This window comes from Phaethon lepturus, unplaced genomic scaffold (genome assembly GCF_000687285.1).
Source record: "Phaethon lepturus isolate BGI_N335 unplaced genomic scaffold, ASM68728v1 scaffold29218, whole genome shotgun sequence".
NCBI classification, from domain to species: Eukaryota; Metazoa; Chordata; class Aves; order Phaethontiformes; family Phaethontidae; genus Phaethon; species Phaethon lepturus.
Genome location: NW_010560204.1, coordinates 170 through 15,404, shown reverse-complemented (window position 1 = coordinate 15,404; position 15,235 = coordinate 170). Strand labels below are relative to the sequence as shown.

Sequence of the window (15,235 nt, the reverse complement as noted above, 5' to 3'; positions counted from 1 at the left end):
TGCCGGAAGAGTTAGTTGTCGTGCCGCCTCCCCCACCTCGCGTCCGTACGGGCTGCGGTCGGTAGCAACGTTTTTGAGGGAAAGGAGTGAAAAATGGCCTTTTAAAGCTAAAATAAATGTCATCTTAAATATTTCAGCCCTGTGGTATTAGAGGTCAGATGGACGGGGAGCGTTAGGAAGTGCCCACTGCTTGGCCATGGCACTTGCTCGGTGCTATGACATCATCCTAGACCAACCCCGAAATTACGCCGGCGAGCCCTCCCCTTCTTGTTTTACCCTGCCTGAACGTGGGGTTTTTCCTTCTATACCACCATTTCTTCATCCCCTGCATCGCTTCCCATTTCTACATGCACAAGACAGAGTGAGTCTGTGTGAGCACAGCGAAAGGTTGTGAGCAGAGGGGAAAAAACCAGCAGCAGTGCCAGTAGCCAAAATTTTTCTCTCTGGTTGTTGCTGCTGCTATTTAAAATCTAAAATGATGCTGTGGCATTCAGACTTCTGGCCAGACGCTTCGTGGGCTGACGTTTGAGGGGAGCACCTGAGTTCCATCTTTCGCAGGTGTACTTCTGGGTAGCCATACCCTGGGTGCTCCCCAGGCCGGTGTCCCCTGCTCCCCTTTCCCTCCCTCCTCCCCCCAAATTAAAGAGTGACCTAGAAATGTGTGCGTTAGAGGACTTCGTGCAGCACACCTGACACAGGCGGGATCTCTGGTCTCCTGGAGACCCTCTGGCTTGTGAATTTTTCTCTTTTTGTATGTGTGTGTGCATGCACCCAGTATAGTGCCAACGCTATTGCCTGCACTGAGTAAATAAAAGGAGGATTCAGTTAGGTTGGCTGGAGGGAAGAAGTGAAGAATGACTCAAGTATCATACCCCAAACATATATACCATTGGACTGATAAATAGATATGGGTGTTGAATATATTCATATTCTTGTACTCCCTGAGCAAAGCTGCTGCACCTTCTGTCCTGCCTTCAGCAGCGGAGTCCATAACTCCTGTCTTCCTTGAATGTGTCAATCCCTGGGCTTGAAGGTATTGCATGGCAAGGCCCCCTTGGGAGCTGATGAAAGATGTTGCTGTGAAGGTATGGACTGTGAGGTCTTCCCAGACCTCTAAACCCTGGAGAAGACAGCTAATGTCCCAAGGTCACTCCTAAATCCCATGGCAGCCTCCTGTGGGGCTGAGACTGTGTCTGCCTTAATTCCTTGGATTTGCCAAATCTCTCTGCTTTGGTCATCAAATGATGATAAAGATAAAATTAATACTGGGTGGGGAAGACGGTAGGATTTTTGGAGAACTTTTTTTTTTTTAGTTTTCTGTAGAACGTGCCGTGATACAGAGCATGTCTGGGCTCACGCTGGGAGAGCTTAGGGTGCATGCTTAAGGTGAGCAGTACGTGCACAGCACGGTATTTTTTGAGGAAGAGGGAAGTCCCACCGTTAGCTCACTATGTTAGCCAGCAGGCCTTTGGAAAAGCACATCGCAGCATGTATTGTGCAAAGGCTTTGTTGTCCCCATCACATGCACACACATCCCCTTCCCAGCACAGAGGGAAGTTCCCAAAGCACCACCTTGGCACTACAGGAGGTGTTACTGTGCCCTTAGCGTGGCAGGGGAGAAGTTTCCTTGTGCTTACAACAGAAATATTTTATTTCATTTCAGTTAACCTTGTGATGGGCTTTCTCTTTAATAATCTTTCATTCCCACCTCTTCAGGCTCCAAAATGGAAATCGCGGAGGGGGGGAAGCTAAGTTTAAACCTATTGCCCAGAACATGAAGAATGCCAGCGTACATGCTCGGGTTTGACGTGCCGGCGTGGCGGTGGGCACGCTTTTTTATTGCTGTGCATTTGCTCGCTGCTCGGTGGCTGGATGATGTCAGTGGGTAGTGGTGCCTGAACGCTGCTGCTCTTCTGGCCAAGGGGAACCTTCAGGCATGCCTGCCCTCTTGTCTGCTGCTTAGATATCTGTGGGGAGGGCATGGACAGCAGTGGGGCTGATATAGGGACAATGACCTAAACGTGTCTGAAATTTACAGTGTAAAAGCAAAAATTCAGGCTTTATTCATCTCTTCGTGTTAATTTACTCTTTCAGTGGCATCTTAAAAAAAATTAATCCTGTGTGAATGGATGCTTGAGATCCCACAGTGTTAAAAACTAAGCAAACCAGCATGCTTTGATGGTTCCCTAAATCATTGCGGCTGACCGCCAGTTGAATTGCCAGCAGCTGGGCACTGCTTCCTGGGCACAGAAAGGTTATGCAGCTGAGAGCATCAGGTGGCAGGGAATCAGAAAATGGGAGTTCTGACCCCAAATTCAATAATTTGGGATGATACTTGGGTGTAAAAACTTCTGCTTGTGGGACTTGCTGAACACCACCCCCCAACATGAGAGCAGGGCAGCGTTATAGAGGAAGAGCAGTGAGTCGGGGCGCCAGGGACTGTCCATGTGGCTTCACAGCTGCTCCTGCTGGTGGAGTCCAGAGTCTTGGGCCCCCAAGTCCTTGTTATTCACCCTTAGATCAGGCTATTGCAGATGGAGGAAAGACTGGCATTTCTAAAAAGATGTTCTCAGCTTGGAAGTTGGATCTCTTTCCAAAAACAAGCTCAGGTAGTTTCAGCGAGTGCCAGGGTCACACGAGAACATTAGACAGCTCTACACTCCAGATGTTCCAGTGCTTTTAGGCATGATTCCCCTGCCCTGTTGCTCTGCAAAGCCATCACGTGAAAAGAAGGAAACTGGACAGACTTCCAGATAAAATAGTGAAATGGGCTATCCACAAAGAAACAGGCTGTGAATATATCTTTCTAGTCTTTCATTGACGCTGTCATGTTTCTCAGGTTAAAAAAAAAAAAAAAAAAATTGAGCAAATGTGGTTAAGAAGGCTGAAGGAGCTTACCTTTTGTCATAACTCAAGCAACAATTTTAATAGTCACTCTTTTCTGGACCACCTTTCTCTTTGGTCATCATGTAGGCCAACCTCCCACCCACCCACCCTTTTTTTTTTTTTTTTGCATAACACCCTTGTGGCAACAGTAACCATCACTCACTTGGAACGGTGGTGGAAAATACACTTCATATTTCTGCCGTTGCAGTGAAAGTTACTATCTGAAATGGAAATCTGGTACCTACTACATCTCCATATTATTTTGCAGACTGTCAGTGATCCATAAATTAGAAGTTACAACTAGAATTCTAAGCCTTGAAGCTCAGAAAGCTGTTGTTTAAAAAGGAGTAGAGGTTCTGCGTGTTAAGACTACACCTGTCAACATTTTCAAGTGAAAAGTGCCTTTTAAATACATGCAGAGATACGTCGATCTGCATTTCTGGATGTCTTTCATGCTTGACCCCTTAACTCCCCACCAACTCATGCACTTCCTCCATAGCTGCTTTTACAGTTCTCAAATGAAATGATCAAATAGCTAAAATGTCATAGAAAGATCAGACAGTGTGGATTCTATCGAAGGCCCTTGGCATTCCCTTTGAAATCCAAATGCCAGCAAAAGAATTATGTGATCTCATCCAGGGTCTGCAAAGCCAAATGGCTAGGTCAGCGTGAGCAGCCTGTGACACCAGGGCAGGCTGACTCCAAAACCAGGTACGCTTACGTGATGGCTGTTCCCTTGCACCCTCTTCTGCTGAAGCAATTCCAGATGGTTGAGTTTCTCCTAATGGACTCATCTGGCTGCTGTCTTTATGGATCTTTGCTCTAAAAATACTGAACTTGTTCTTTCTCATCTCAAAGTTCTTCTCTTGCTGTGGGAGGCTGCTGGCAGTATCTTGCTCGGTACTCTGCCTCGTCCAGCGAAGAGGAGCTCAGTATTTTGTTTGGTTATGGAGAGGTGAGAATAACTGTCCTTTAGGAGGGTGTTCAGTATCTTGGTTCAGCAGTGTAGAAAAAGGAACTCTAAAGAGCTGCTGGTTTGGAGGAGAAGTTGTGAGCCCAACTTCCTTACGTAAAGCAAAAATCTTGGAGGGGTGAAAGAGAGAAAGTTTGGATTTTATGGCAAGCAAACTGCCTGTGGGAGTAGGTTGGAAAAAGCATCTCTCTTCTCAGTTCTGTGGGTGCCAAAGATACAGAGAGATAAGAAACTGAGAAAATGTCATACCTTAATAAAAGCTGTTCTGTTTTACACAGGCTTTTTGGTTCTGCTGATGACCTGATTGATTATTGGATGCTGCAGATAGAGCTGCAGGAAACTGCAGTTTTCTGCCTTAAAGGATCCTGACGTTTTCTGGTTATGTGGAGAACAAATTTTGCAATGACCGATTCAGTTGTCGTCTTTTTTCCCATCATAATCTATGGGATTATGTTTGTGAATTACTTTGTAAAGTTCTAAGTGCCTTTGTCCAAGAACACCAGAAAGGTTATTACTGGAACTTCCCCAAATTCTCTTAGTTGCCTAAGCTGTTAATTTGCCAAGGGCTTCATTTTTAAACCATAATCATTCATTCACGTGTTGACATGCTTAGTCTGAAGTACTCCTCTGGTACGGAGCTGGTCGTATTCAGTAGCTAATGTTAATGTCTTCCAATTTCATCCATGCTCTGAGATCACCATTGGGAGACCCTGTCTTCGAAGCTGGAGTTCTGAAGAGTGTTGGTCTTGGAGATTATGGTGGTAAATTAGGTCTTTAGCATGAGCATGCTGAATGCAGACATTAAATCTACGAGATGTCCAGCAAGTCTACTCTTCTCCTTCTCTTTTGTGTTCAGGAGTGAAATGCTGCTTTTGTTTTCCTCTGATTTTGTTAATGTCTCATCTTTTGCTGTGACCAGAAGGCTTTATCAGCTAGTGTCATAATTAGTAATTGCATCCTCTTGTTGGGGATAGATAGCCCAGACCTAATGTGAAGTCCTTCAAAGATGGAATTCTTGTCCTGATAGAGACAAGCTGAGTAAAACTGGAAATGGGGTGCACAGGAGCAGCAAAAAAAAATAAGGATAATGATTTTTGCTGTAAATAAAAGAAGTGCACGTTCCACATCTCATTAGACATTACACCAAAGGGGAAACTGGCAAAGTTGTTAGCGGTTTCTTAGATCCACTTTTTCTTATGCTCTTTCTGTTTGCTTTGTTCTGCCAACTTCTTGGAACGGAGTGTGCTGTGCAGAACGTCCCACTGCTCACAAAAAGGCCAGGCCTCAAAAATAGCACATCCAGGAAGATCTTGTGCTGCTGCGTGGTGGTTACCGTATCTCCGTGTCTCCGCAAGTCCCTGACCAAGCCTGTTCTCTGCAAGTCGTATGTCAGTTAACGTAGTAAATGGCATATGTGAGATGTTGGGGGTTTGCCTGTCTTACCTGACATCTGTCTCTTATAATTAACTTGGATGACTTCTCAGAGGAACTTTCATTACCTGGAAGCCTCTGTCAGAGATCTTATTCTTGCTGAACGTGACTGAAATGTGTAAGTTCCTACAAATGCTTACCAACTTCTGCAAAGTATGGCTGTCATTGTTACACTTCAAAAAGCTTTTTTTTTTTTTAACTTATAGCAATACACAGGGCTAATACTGTGTGTGTGTTTCTGTAGTCATTTCTATGATCTCACATATTCCTGGTGTCTGGTTTAGATCTGTCTCATTACCTAGTCTCAAGCATTTGAAGGCTGCTATGTTACACAAATTGCTGAGGTATAAGTGTATATTTAATCCAATCCACTTCAAAATAACATCCCAAAATTCCTTGTACAAGGAGGATGTGATTTATGCATCATCACTTACCTCGTAGTTGATGTTTGACTGCACTAATGTGGTGAACGCACCATCATCGCTTCTTGGTAATGACGTAGCACCACAGTCAGGCTAGTTCTTTGTTTTCTTTGCAATTAGATGTTTAGTTTTCTCTCTGGGGCTGTCTTTGGAAGGGATGGGGGAAAACAGAGGCTATCTAGTAGCTTCATCCTGTGTGTCTTGTTTCTATTCTGGGACTTGGGCTATACTTTTCTTGGTTGGCAACTACTTACTGTAAATTGCTGTTGATCTATTTCAAGGTGAAGGCTTTGGAAGGCTCTTCCTAACCTCCTCTTCACACCCCTCCCAGGTGTTGGTAGTCATTTGAGCTGAGACAAGTGGCAGCATGCTGTCTGCCTTGGGTGACACATCAGTGGTGGTGTTAAACTTGCTTGTTGATTTTGGAGCTCTTACTTGATCACTGCTTCCTATCAGCTACTAGTCCTGAAGCACAGGGGGGCTGCCAGCAAGTGGGCTTGGTTTGCTGCTTGGTAAAGCAGCTGCTCTTCTGTTGAACTTGAGCCTTCTCAGGTCTGTAGGTGCATCCCATCCTACATCTGAACTTACTTTGAAGATCTCTGAAAAACAGCGTTTGAATGACAGCTGTACTGTAGTAGGTGCCGGTTCTTCCTCTTGGCTGCTATGAAGAAATTTGTCGGGAAGGCTGGGCTCTTGCAGACCACAGGAAGAGCTGTTGGTTCATAAAGCTTCAATAATAGCCCTCAAAGGGCTGATGTCTTTGCTTCGTACTTGTTAAGTGTGAAAGGAGAGGGTCCCCTCATACAGAGTCCCAGACTGCGGCTCTACACATGTGCTAAGGGCTCCAGCTTTTGGCTCCCAGGACTGTCATATAAAAAGATCAGCAGATCTTTATATGTGAAGTTCCTGGGACTGTATTAAAAAAAAAAAAAAAAAAAAAAAAAAAAAAACCACACACACACAAAAAAACCAGGTTAGTTCTGGACACTTTTCTTCTTTTGAAAGGGAAGCATTACCATTCGCATTTTCTTCTGAAAATTTTTGGCACAACGTATTGCAGTTTTTTCTTCTTTTCACACGGATACACTTGGGCATGGAAATGAATGTGGAACTTGTGAGTTTGTTTCAGCTGAGCAGGGTTTAAAATCTGCTTAAACCATCTGATCAATCTTGTTAAGAGCACACAGTTCCAGAACAGTATTCCCTTGTTAGAAAACTTTCAATTCCGTTAGGGAATGAGCTTAGTTTGCCACCCTCTTGAATTTTAAGAAGAAATTCTGAAGGAGGCTACTTGTTGCAGGAAACAGGTATTGAGGGACTGAATTGGAACTGTGGTGACTTCAAGGAAAGAATGGGTGGGTTGAGGACGTTTCTTAAAAGGGATGCCATCTTGTAAGTCCATGTCACCCTCAGGATTTGAGTCCTGTGTCTGAAGGTCGTCCAGCAGCCACCTTTGTTTCCAGATCTCTTCCAGTGTTTCCTGGAGTGATTAGTAACCTGCTGTTTCTTCTATTCCTTATGTGACATTTTTCTGCTCTGTTACTGAAAACACACGTAAAATTCTCGTTAAAGATGGGGTGGTGGTGTCGGAAACCAAGAGAGAGAAGCCTTATGGCCTGGTTTGTGATATTAAACAATAGCACCCTCTGAAACCTGCAAGAGCATTCCCTGAAAGTTGATTTCTGAGAGTACAGCAAAGCAGGGTCTGGTTTACAGGTAAGTAGCTAATATGGAGACAGCTTGTCTGTGAAGAAGGCCACGTAGCACTTCTTCCCCTTTTCCTGGTCAGGTTACAAGACAGATCCATGAGCATGAGCAGGAGAACGAGTTGCGGGAACAGATGTCAGGATATAAGCGGATGCGGCGCCAGCACCAGAAGCAGCTGATCGCCCTGGAAAACAAGTTGAAGGCCGAGATGGACGAGCACCGCCTCAAGCTGCAGAAGGAGGTGGAAACGCATGCCAACAACTCGTCCATTGAGCTGGAGAAGCTGGCCAAGAAGCAAGTGGCTGTGATGGAGAAAGAGGTGAGTAGACTTACAGGCTCCCTAGCTGTACCTGAAGGTTGGAGGGAGAGGTGTGTACCAGATCTCTTGAGAGAAGGCTGTGGAAGTACTGCTTAAAACCCATGTTCTTAAGTGCACTGTGTGGTTACTGTCCGGAGCTGCCCTGGCCAGTTTTGTGAAATCACCTCATAGCTACAAGTCAACGGTCTGGATGCTGGGTGCTCCACTGCCATCGACCAGTCCTGTGGCTAGTGACAGCTGGCTAAAAGGGACTGGCAGACTCTGTGGAGACCTTGGAGGGAGCTTCTGCCTCATGGCTGAGGGAAGGACAAAGCTTGCTGCTGTTATTCGGTCTGTTTAAAAATCGACATATTAATCCATATGGTAAGTTAGTGGGGTTTTACCCTCGGGGGTGGTTTTGGTGGAGAGGTAAGAAGCATGAGGAAACTCTTAAATGTACGTGGGCATTATAGAGTTTTTGTGCAAGTAGCTTTCATGTGGCTGAATACTTATGGCTTTGTCTAGCACAGTGATGGAAGAACGACAGACCAAAAAACGCACAACAGAAGACTGATTGGTGCTGGATACAGTACTGGCTCGCTCACCCCCTTTTCCCCCTCCTCCCCTCTCTGTGCCTTGCAGGCAAAGGCAGCTGCAGCAGATGAAAAGAAATTCCAGCAACAGATTTTGGCTCAGCAAAAGAAAGACCTGGCGACCTTTTTAGAAAGTCAGAAGAAACAATACAAGCTTTGCAAGGAAAAGATTAAAGAGGCAAGAAACCGTCATTTTCAGGGCTGAAGGGGTGTGGTGTTTGTTTTGATAAACCTGGGCCAGCCCAGGGGCTTAAGGGATACTGTCATGCTTGGAAGGAAATTCAGATTCTCAGCAAGTAAACTTTGAGGACCTGGGAGCATCTGGCAGCATTTCTAGAATAATCTGTAAGGGTGCTAGAGGTGCCTTCACAATTTGCTGTAGAGCAGAATCTTTGAAACCAAGGGTGATGAGGGAAAATGGGGCTTCACAGAGAATTATTCTTCCCCTTTTTCCTCATCTATTTTTTTTTTCACTTAAGCTGTAAGTAATCAGAGCAGCCATTTAGATGTCGCTTGACTAAAAGCCCTGTGATCGCTTCTATGAACTAGAAAAAGAAGTAACTTGGTATATATATCCCAAATTGCATTACTTAAGTACAGTGTCCCCACCACATAGCAAAAATCATTTGCTGTTAAGAATGTAGAGGTGAGAAAATGAATAGGAAGGAGCCCTGTTAGGTGTCTGATTCAAAAGAGAATCAAGCATGAGTCCTGTTGAAGTAAAACTTAAGCCCAAGGTGGAGTTCTCTGTCAAGCAGGTGCAAAGCTGGGAAGGGAGCCGAGGGGTTTGACCCAGTCTCTTTCCTGGGCAGCCAGAGCATCCCCTGCCGTGGTGTGTTACTGTCTTTTCACTGCTGCACTGTTTAGCCCCCCGAGATGTTTGTGTTTAATGGCCACTTTTTCCTCTGCCTCTTGGTGGGTCATAATACAACTCTAGAGGCAGCAGGGCTGGGCATGGCCAGGTGATGAGTCTGGTTCTGCTGGTACCTGGTGGTGTAGTGAGGATTTTGGTGTCGTTTTGTGAACTGAATGGCAGAGGAGTAGCCAGGGACTGAAGGTCCCCCAAGTCCTGTGTCACTGTGAACCTAAGGGAGGTCTTGGTTTTGACCCTGTATGCATGCAGGAAATGAATGAGGACCACAGCACACCGAAGAAAGAGAAGCAAGAAAGAATATCCAAACATAAAGAGAACCTGCAGCACACACAGGCTGAAGAGGAGGCCCATCTTCTCAGCCAGCAGAGACTCTACTATGACAAAAACTGCCGTTTCTTCAAGAGAAAAACGATGATCAAGAGGCACGAGATGGAGCAGCAGAACATTCGGGAGGTATGGCCCTTTTCACCTCCTTTCCCAAGCATTTCTCTAATTGTTTTAGCTTCATGTTTGTGAAACAGTTTGACTGACATTAGATCTTCGTGTTTCCAGTTGCTAAACAACTGAGAAAAATGTAGGAAAAGGGTTTGAGGAAATAATTTTCCACATAGATGTGGCTGCTTTTATTAGCTGAGGAGGTTGAATTGCTGACAGAAACATTATGTGGCCCACCCACTCTGGGTCAGGTGCTTCATCTGAGCTCCTGGGTGTTAGATTTTGGGGGCTCCTGCTGGGCTGCTCTCGCAGCACAGAGCGGTTTGTGCTGTGCTGAGTGCTAGGGCCACCTGCGGGAGAGCTGTGGGATGGCTGAAAGCATAGTGTGAGGAGTTCTACTTGTGGGCTAAAGAAAACTTACACACTTGAAATGTGTAATAAACCAGTAATAACCTTAAAAAAAACAGTATTAAGGGTGCAGAATGAAATGCTACAAAGGTAGGAAATACCAAAAATTCAGTCATCTTTGTCTGTGTGCTGGTTGTCTACAAATAATCAGATGTTGCTTTTCCATTGGGCTCTGTTAAAATTAGTAGTCAGAATGGGTGATACTTTGTTAATGAGAAGCTATTCAACATCTTGCTTTTCCTCGTTAGTTATTAACCCTTGCCTTAGAGGCTGCCTGTAGTCAAATACCACTTTGAAGAAGGAATTACTACTTGTAGATTTTTCTGTGGTCATCACTACAGTATCTGAATTCTTCACAAATGTTATGTTTGGATAAAGACTATCAGATGAGAAGGTTTTTTAGCAAAGGTTGAGAGTGAGTGGTCAAAAATTTCTAATAATCATGTACTTGGTCTGCTACCATCAAATTTTCCAGCATACTTAACATTGCCCTGTGTTTTACCTCTTCGGAGCTTTGCTGCCCTTGACTTCAGATGTGCCTGGGGCTGCTCAGCTGCTTTGCAAATCCCATCCAGACGTCTCAGCTGGGACACCCTGAAAATGAATGACTGAAAAATCAGATATGGGTACCTTTATCACAGCATATAAGCTCTGTGGCAGGGATGAGAACAGAATTCAGTTGCCTAGCATGGTATTTGAACCAGGAAGCACTCCTGAGGTCCTGCATTTAGGCTCTTAAGAGACCTAGTTTTCAGAATGATCTCAGTGCTTATTTCCTGAAAATAATGTCCCTTCTAACTGGTTCAAATTCACTGGATCGGACAGCTGAAGTAAATCTAAATAACACTTCAGGACTGTTTTTTCTTAATCTTTTAAGTAACCACAGAGGTTCTTTTTTATACAAATGGGAAAGTGTTTGTGAGAAGTGGAGTGCCTCTTTATGCTGTCACCTGAAATCAGGTGTGGAATGGGCACCAGAGAGGCTGGTTGTCATGTCCTAAGATGAAGGCACAAGTGGGCTGACGTGCTGTCCGAGTGTGCTGCCTGCCTTTGCGCAAGTGGGAGAAGATTTCAGCGTGCCAGTAGATCTAATTTTTATCTTGGCTGTCAAGGTGCAAGTTCTGCTTAAACGTAAATGTGTCCAACATCCTTATGGCCAAGAATGCAGAGACAAGACCTGGCCCTGTTCCCTTCCCCATTCTTCTTGCTTAAACCCACCACAGTTGTAACAGCCAAAGGGGCTGAAGTGCCTGTTTGCAGGTGCTGATGTTGAGAATTACAACAGGATTACAACATGCAAGCAGCAACTCAGAATAATTAATTTTTTTTTTTTTTTTTTTTTTGCTTCTGCTGCAGAAACACGTTAGACTGAGCCAACACTGGGTCCTCCCTGTGCTGGGGACCGTGTGTGTAGTGCAAGGCAGCCCCCGCTGTGCCTGTCTTTAGTCTAGCGTGAAGCTCGGGCCCGAGTTTGTAAACCTGAGAGCTGAAACAGAGAGGTACCAGCAGACCATCTGTGAAGGTCACCAAATCACCAGCAAGGGGTACAGCTGTAACCACTGCTTGACTGAGCTGGATTCAGCTCCATGCTCCACAGGTTGTTGCTGATAGCTTGAGACAGAAGTACTAGCTGTAGTCAGGGAGAGAATCCGGTATCTTCCTCTTCCTTGGCTGGTAACTCAGTGAAGGTTTTCCTAGACTGCAGGGCACCATGTGCAGGAGCTCCTATGTGCACACTGTGAATTGTGTGAGGCTTGGGCTGTGTCCTCATTTTAAAAAAAAAAAGTGCTGCGCCTGGGTCTGAAAACCACCTATACACAGTGGTAGATTAAATTATTTTTCTTACCTGATGTGGTGTGTTAGAGCTGTTCACCTCTGCTTTGGCCATTCTAGTATTAGTGATATGAGAGATGCCTCATCTCCCAGGGTCTAGCAGGGGTTCAGGGTAATTTAAAACAGACAAATAAGAGCCCCCGATTCCTTCAGTCACCCCAGCCCAATGAGCACCCCAGGATCTATTTATTAAAAACTTGTGTGATTCTCGGCAGTGGCAGAGGGCTCGCCTGTGGTCCCAGTGCCACCTGCTGGAGACTGCCTGGGTGGTCCAGGAGCTGCCAGGGGAGCCGGTCACAGGGGAGGGAGGGAGGGATGCGAGGTGGCTGGTTTGTTAGCGTTCCTGTCGTGTTGCTGGGTTTGTGTTTGCGGCATATGGAAGTCCTTGATGCTGTCTAGAGGAGTGACGAGCAGACCCGGCCTCGCAAACTCTACTGCATCTCGGGGCAGAGAGGATCACTCCTCAGCTTTTGTCTTGTGCTCTGCTGTCCTCTTGTGCAGGAGTTAAACAAGAAGCGGACCCAGAAGGAAATGGAGCATGCCATGCTGATCCGGCACGACGAGTCGACGCGCGAGCTGGAGTACAGGCAGCTGCACACGCTGCAGAAGCTGCGAATGGACCTGATCCGGCTGCAGCACCAGACTGAGCTCGAGAACCAGCTGGAATACAACAAGCGGCGAGAGCGGGAGCTGCACAGGAAGCATTTCATGGAGCTCCGGCAGCAACCAAAGAACCTGAAGGTGCTGGAAGCTTTCCTTCTTCCTCTTCCAACCCCCATCCTGCCAGCCAGACTGGTCTTGTCTGCTTGCTGCCTCCTCGGTGCAGTATCCATGCTGCAGAACCGCTGTTCTCCACCAGCACCGTGTGCTCTCCCTTGCATCCCTTTCCTTTGTGGAGGCTCCTCCAGTGTAAGAAAGTTGCAGGCTGTTACAGCAAAGAGCTCACGGAGGGTTTTTTTTTTAAGTGCCATCCTAATTGAGGCTGCTGGGTAAAAACAGGCAAGCCCTTAGCAAAGCAGTACAGAACTTGCTCCTGATGAGCTGTGCTTTCTTCAGGCCCTTGCTGGTGTCAGCCTATAAACCTTGATAAGGAAAGGGGTTGGGTGATGGTTCCTAACTTTCAAAGTCAGCAGAGAGAGAGAACGGAGGTGTGCCGAGCACTGTGCTCTGTCACGCTTTGGCTGCGGGTTGATTAGAAACCTCTGAGCTGCTTGCTGTGGGAGATTTCTGTTCCTCCTCTGAATGTCCAAAAAGGCACGTGGCTTTTATGCACTTTGTCACAGCTTTGCTAGTTCTCAGATCTGCAATCTCTGTGTAGCGCATGGTCGAGGTCGGGGATGAAGCTTGTGGAGGCCTTGGCGAGGTAGCAAAATGGGAGGCCTTGAAAAAGCAAACGCTTTTTGGGAGGCAGGTGGCAGGGTGACAGGCTGGGTGACCTGCAGGAAGCAGGGGCAGGGGATGGAAGTGCCCTGGGCTGCGGAGGGCTTAGTGGATCCTGTTGCTGGCCCAGGCTCGTGGTCAGTGCTGGAGCAGGCCAGTGCTGATGCTGCCCGTTAGATCGCTGTGTGTGCGAAGCACAGCCTGCTCGCCCGGGCACAGGGGCAGGAGAGAGCGTGGAGCGCAGGGGAACGGCGGTTGTCACTCGCCAGCCTGCCCATTTGGATGTACTGTAACCTCTCCATCCCCAAAGCTCTTCGTGCTCTTCACGTCATTCCTTCCTTGGCAGGCTATGGAAATGCAGATCAAAAAGCAGTTCCAGGACACATGCAAAGTGCAAACTAAGCAGTACAAAGCACTGAAGAATCACCAGCTGGAAGTAACTCCAAAGAGTGAGCACAAGACAATTTTGAAGAGTCTGAAGGACGAACAGACGAGGAAGCTCGCCATCCTGGCAGAGCAGTATGAGCAGAGCATCAACGAGATGATGGCCTCCCAAGCGGTAGGTGCAGCACCCGGCATCTCCCGTCCCTGGGCGGGGGGTCCCCGACAGAGGTGCATGGAGGAGGGGCACAGTGCTTGCAGCACGCTGTGTCCTGCCCTTGCCGCTGGACGGTTAGCGATGCGGTTGTGTTGGGAACAGCTGTTTTAAGTGCTGCATCAGGCGGCACTTTCTTGTAATAAGCATCCCGCAGAACACGCTTCCTTCCCCCGCTGCCCCCAGCGTGCTGGGGATTTAGTTGGATCTTCTCTGAGGCTTCTGCCCCTGCACGAGTTGGGAAGCAGCCGTTTCTGAAGCCCTTCCTGCTTTCTCGTGCTGCCACCAGCACCAAAGGCTTTGAGAAGGAAGGGCAGTGTGTCACTAGTGTGGGAGCAGAGAAATTCCTAGTGGAGGTTTGACTGTTGTTTTCCCAATGGTCTTACAGCTACGGCTGGATGAGGCCCAAGAAGCGGAATGCCAAGCCCTGAGACTGCAACTCCAGCAGGAGATGGAGCTGCTCAACGCGTACCAGAGCAAAATTAAGATGCAGACAGAAGCACAGCACGAAAGAGAACTCCAGAAGCTGGAGCAACGGGTGTCGCTGCGCAGGGCACATCTTGAACAGAAGGTATGTTTCGGTGGGCTGGCAGGGTCGGCATGGCGCGCCCGGTGCTCCCCAGGGCGGTCGTGCTCTGCGAAGGGGCTGCTGACTCTGCTTCTTCCAGATCGAAGAGGAGCTAGCCGCCCTCCAGAAGGAACGCAGCGAGAGGATAAAGTTTCTGTTGGAAAGGCAGGAGCGAGAGATTGAGACGTTTGACATGGAGAGCTTGCGAATGGGCTTTGGGAATTTGGTCACGTTAGAATATCCCAAGGAGGACTATAGATGAGGTTAAATTTCTTTGCCATTGAAAAACACACAAAAAAAAAAGACAAAAAGCAAACAAAATACTGAGAAAACTTGCAAAACCAACATTCCCCATGTTAACGGGCGTGCTCTCTCTCTTTCTGTCTCTCTTACTGACATCGTGTCGGACTAGTGCCTGTATATTCTTACTCCATCAGGGGCCCCTTTCCCCCTGTGTCAAGTCCCAGTGCAGGACAGCTCCTGGCGGTCGTTTCCATAGTATGTCACAGTATCGATGTCTCTGTGCAATGATTAAAAATGTTTCAGTGAAAACTTTGGAGACAATTTTAATGGAGAAAAAAAAAAAAGTGGATGTATGTTGCTTTTGAGCAATCACTCATTTTACCACCAATCAATGAAAGTACAAGCAAAAAAAAATATAATCAAAAGATATACAAACCCAGGGGGAGAGAGACTAAATCCGCAGCCTTACCTTAACTAGCTGCTGCATAATTTTATTTTATTTTTATTTTTTTGGTATTTATTCATCAGGAATAATTAAATAATAAAAAATTTTATTAAAGATTGAAAAATTTGATACATTTTACAGAAA

The 15,235-nt window shown here is 46.5% G+C and overlaps 1 protein-coding gene across 1 annotated transcript in view; it reads left to right on the top strand.

The window, feature by feature from the left end:
* LOC104625862 (serine/threonine-protein kinase TAO3-like) overlaps positions 1–14,990 on the top strand; it is a gene marked incomplete at its 5' end in the record, with an annotated part of 15,906 nt that extends 916 nt beyond the window's left edge. The window contains 7 exons of the mRNA XM_010293609.1: positions 7,502–7,738; positions 8,360–8,488; positions 9,434–9,637; positions 12,362–12,601; positions 13,587–13,799; positions 14,224–14,406; positions 14,504–14,990. Of these exons, the coding sequence (XP_010291911.1) occupies positions 7,502–7,738; positions 8,360–8,488; positions 9,434–9,637; positions 12,362–12,601; positions 13,587–13,799; positions 14,224–14,406; positions 14,504–14,665 (1,368 nt within the window). The remainder of the gene's footprint in view (positions 1–7,501; positions 7,739–8,359; positions 8,489–9,433; positions 9,638–12,361; positions 12,602–13,586; positions 13,800–14,223; positions 14,407–14,503) is intronic.
* Positions 14,991–15,235: the final 245 nt, after the last annotated feature.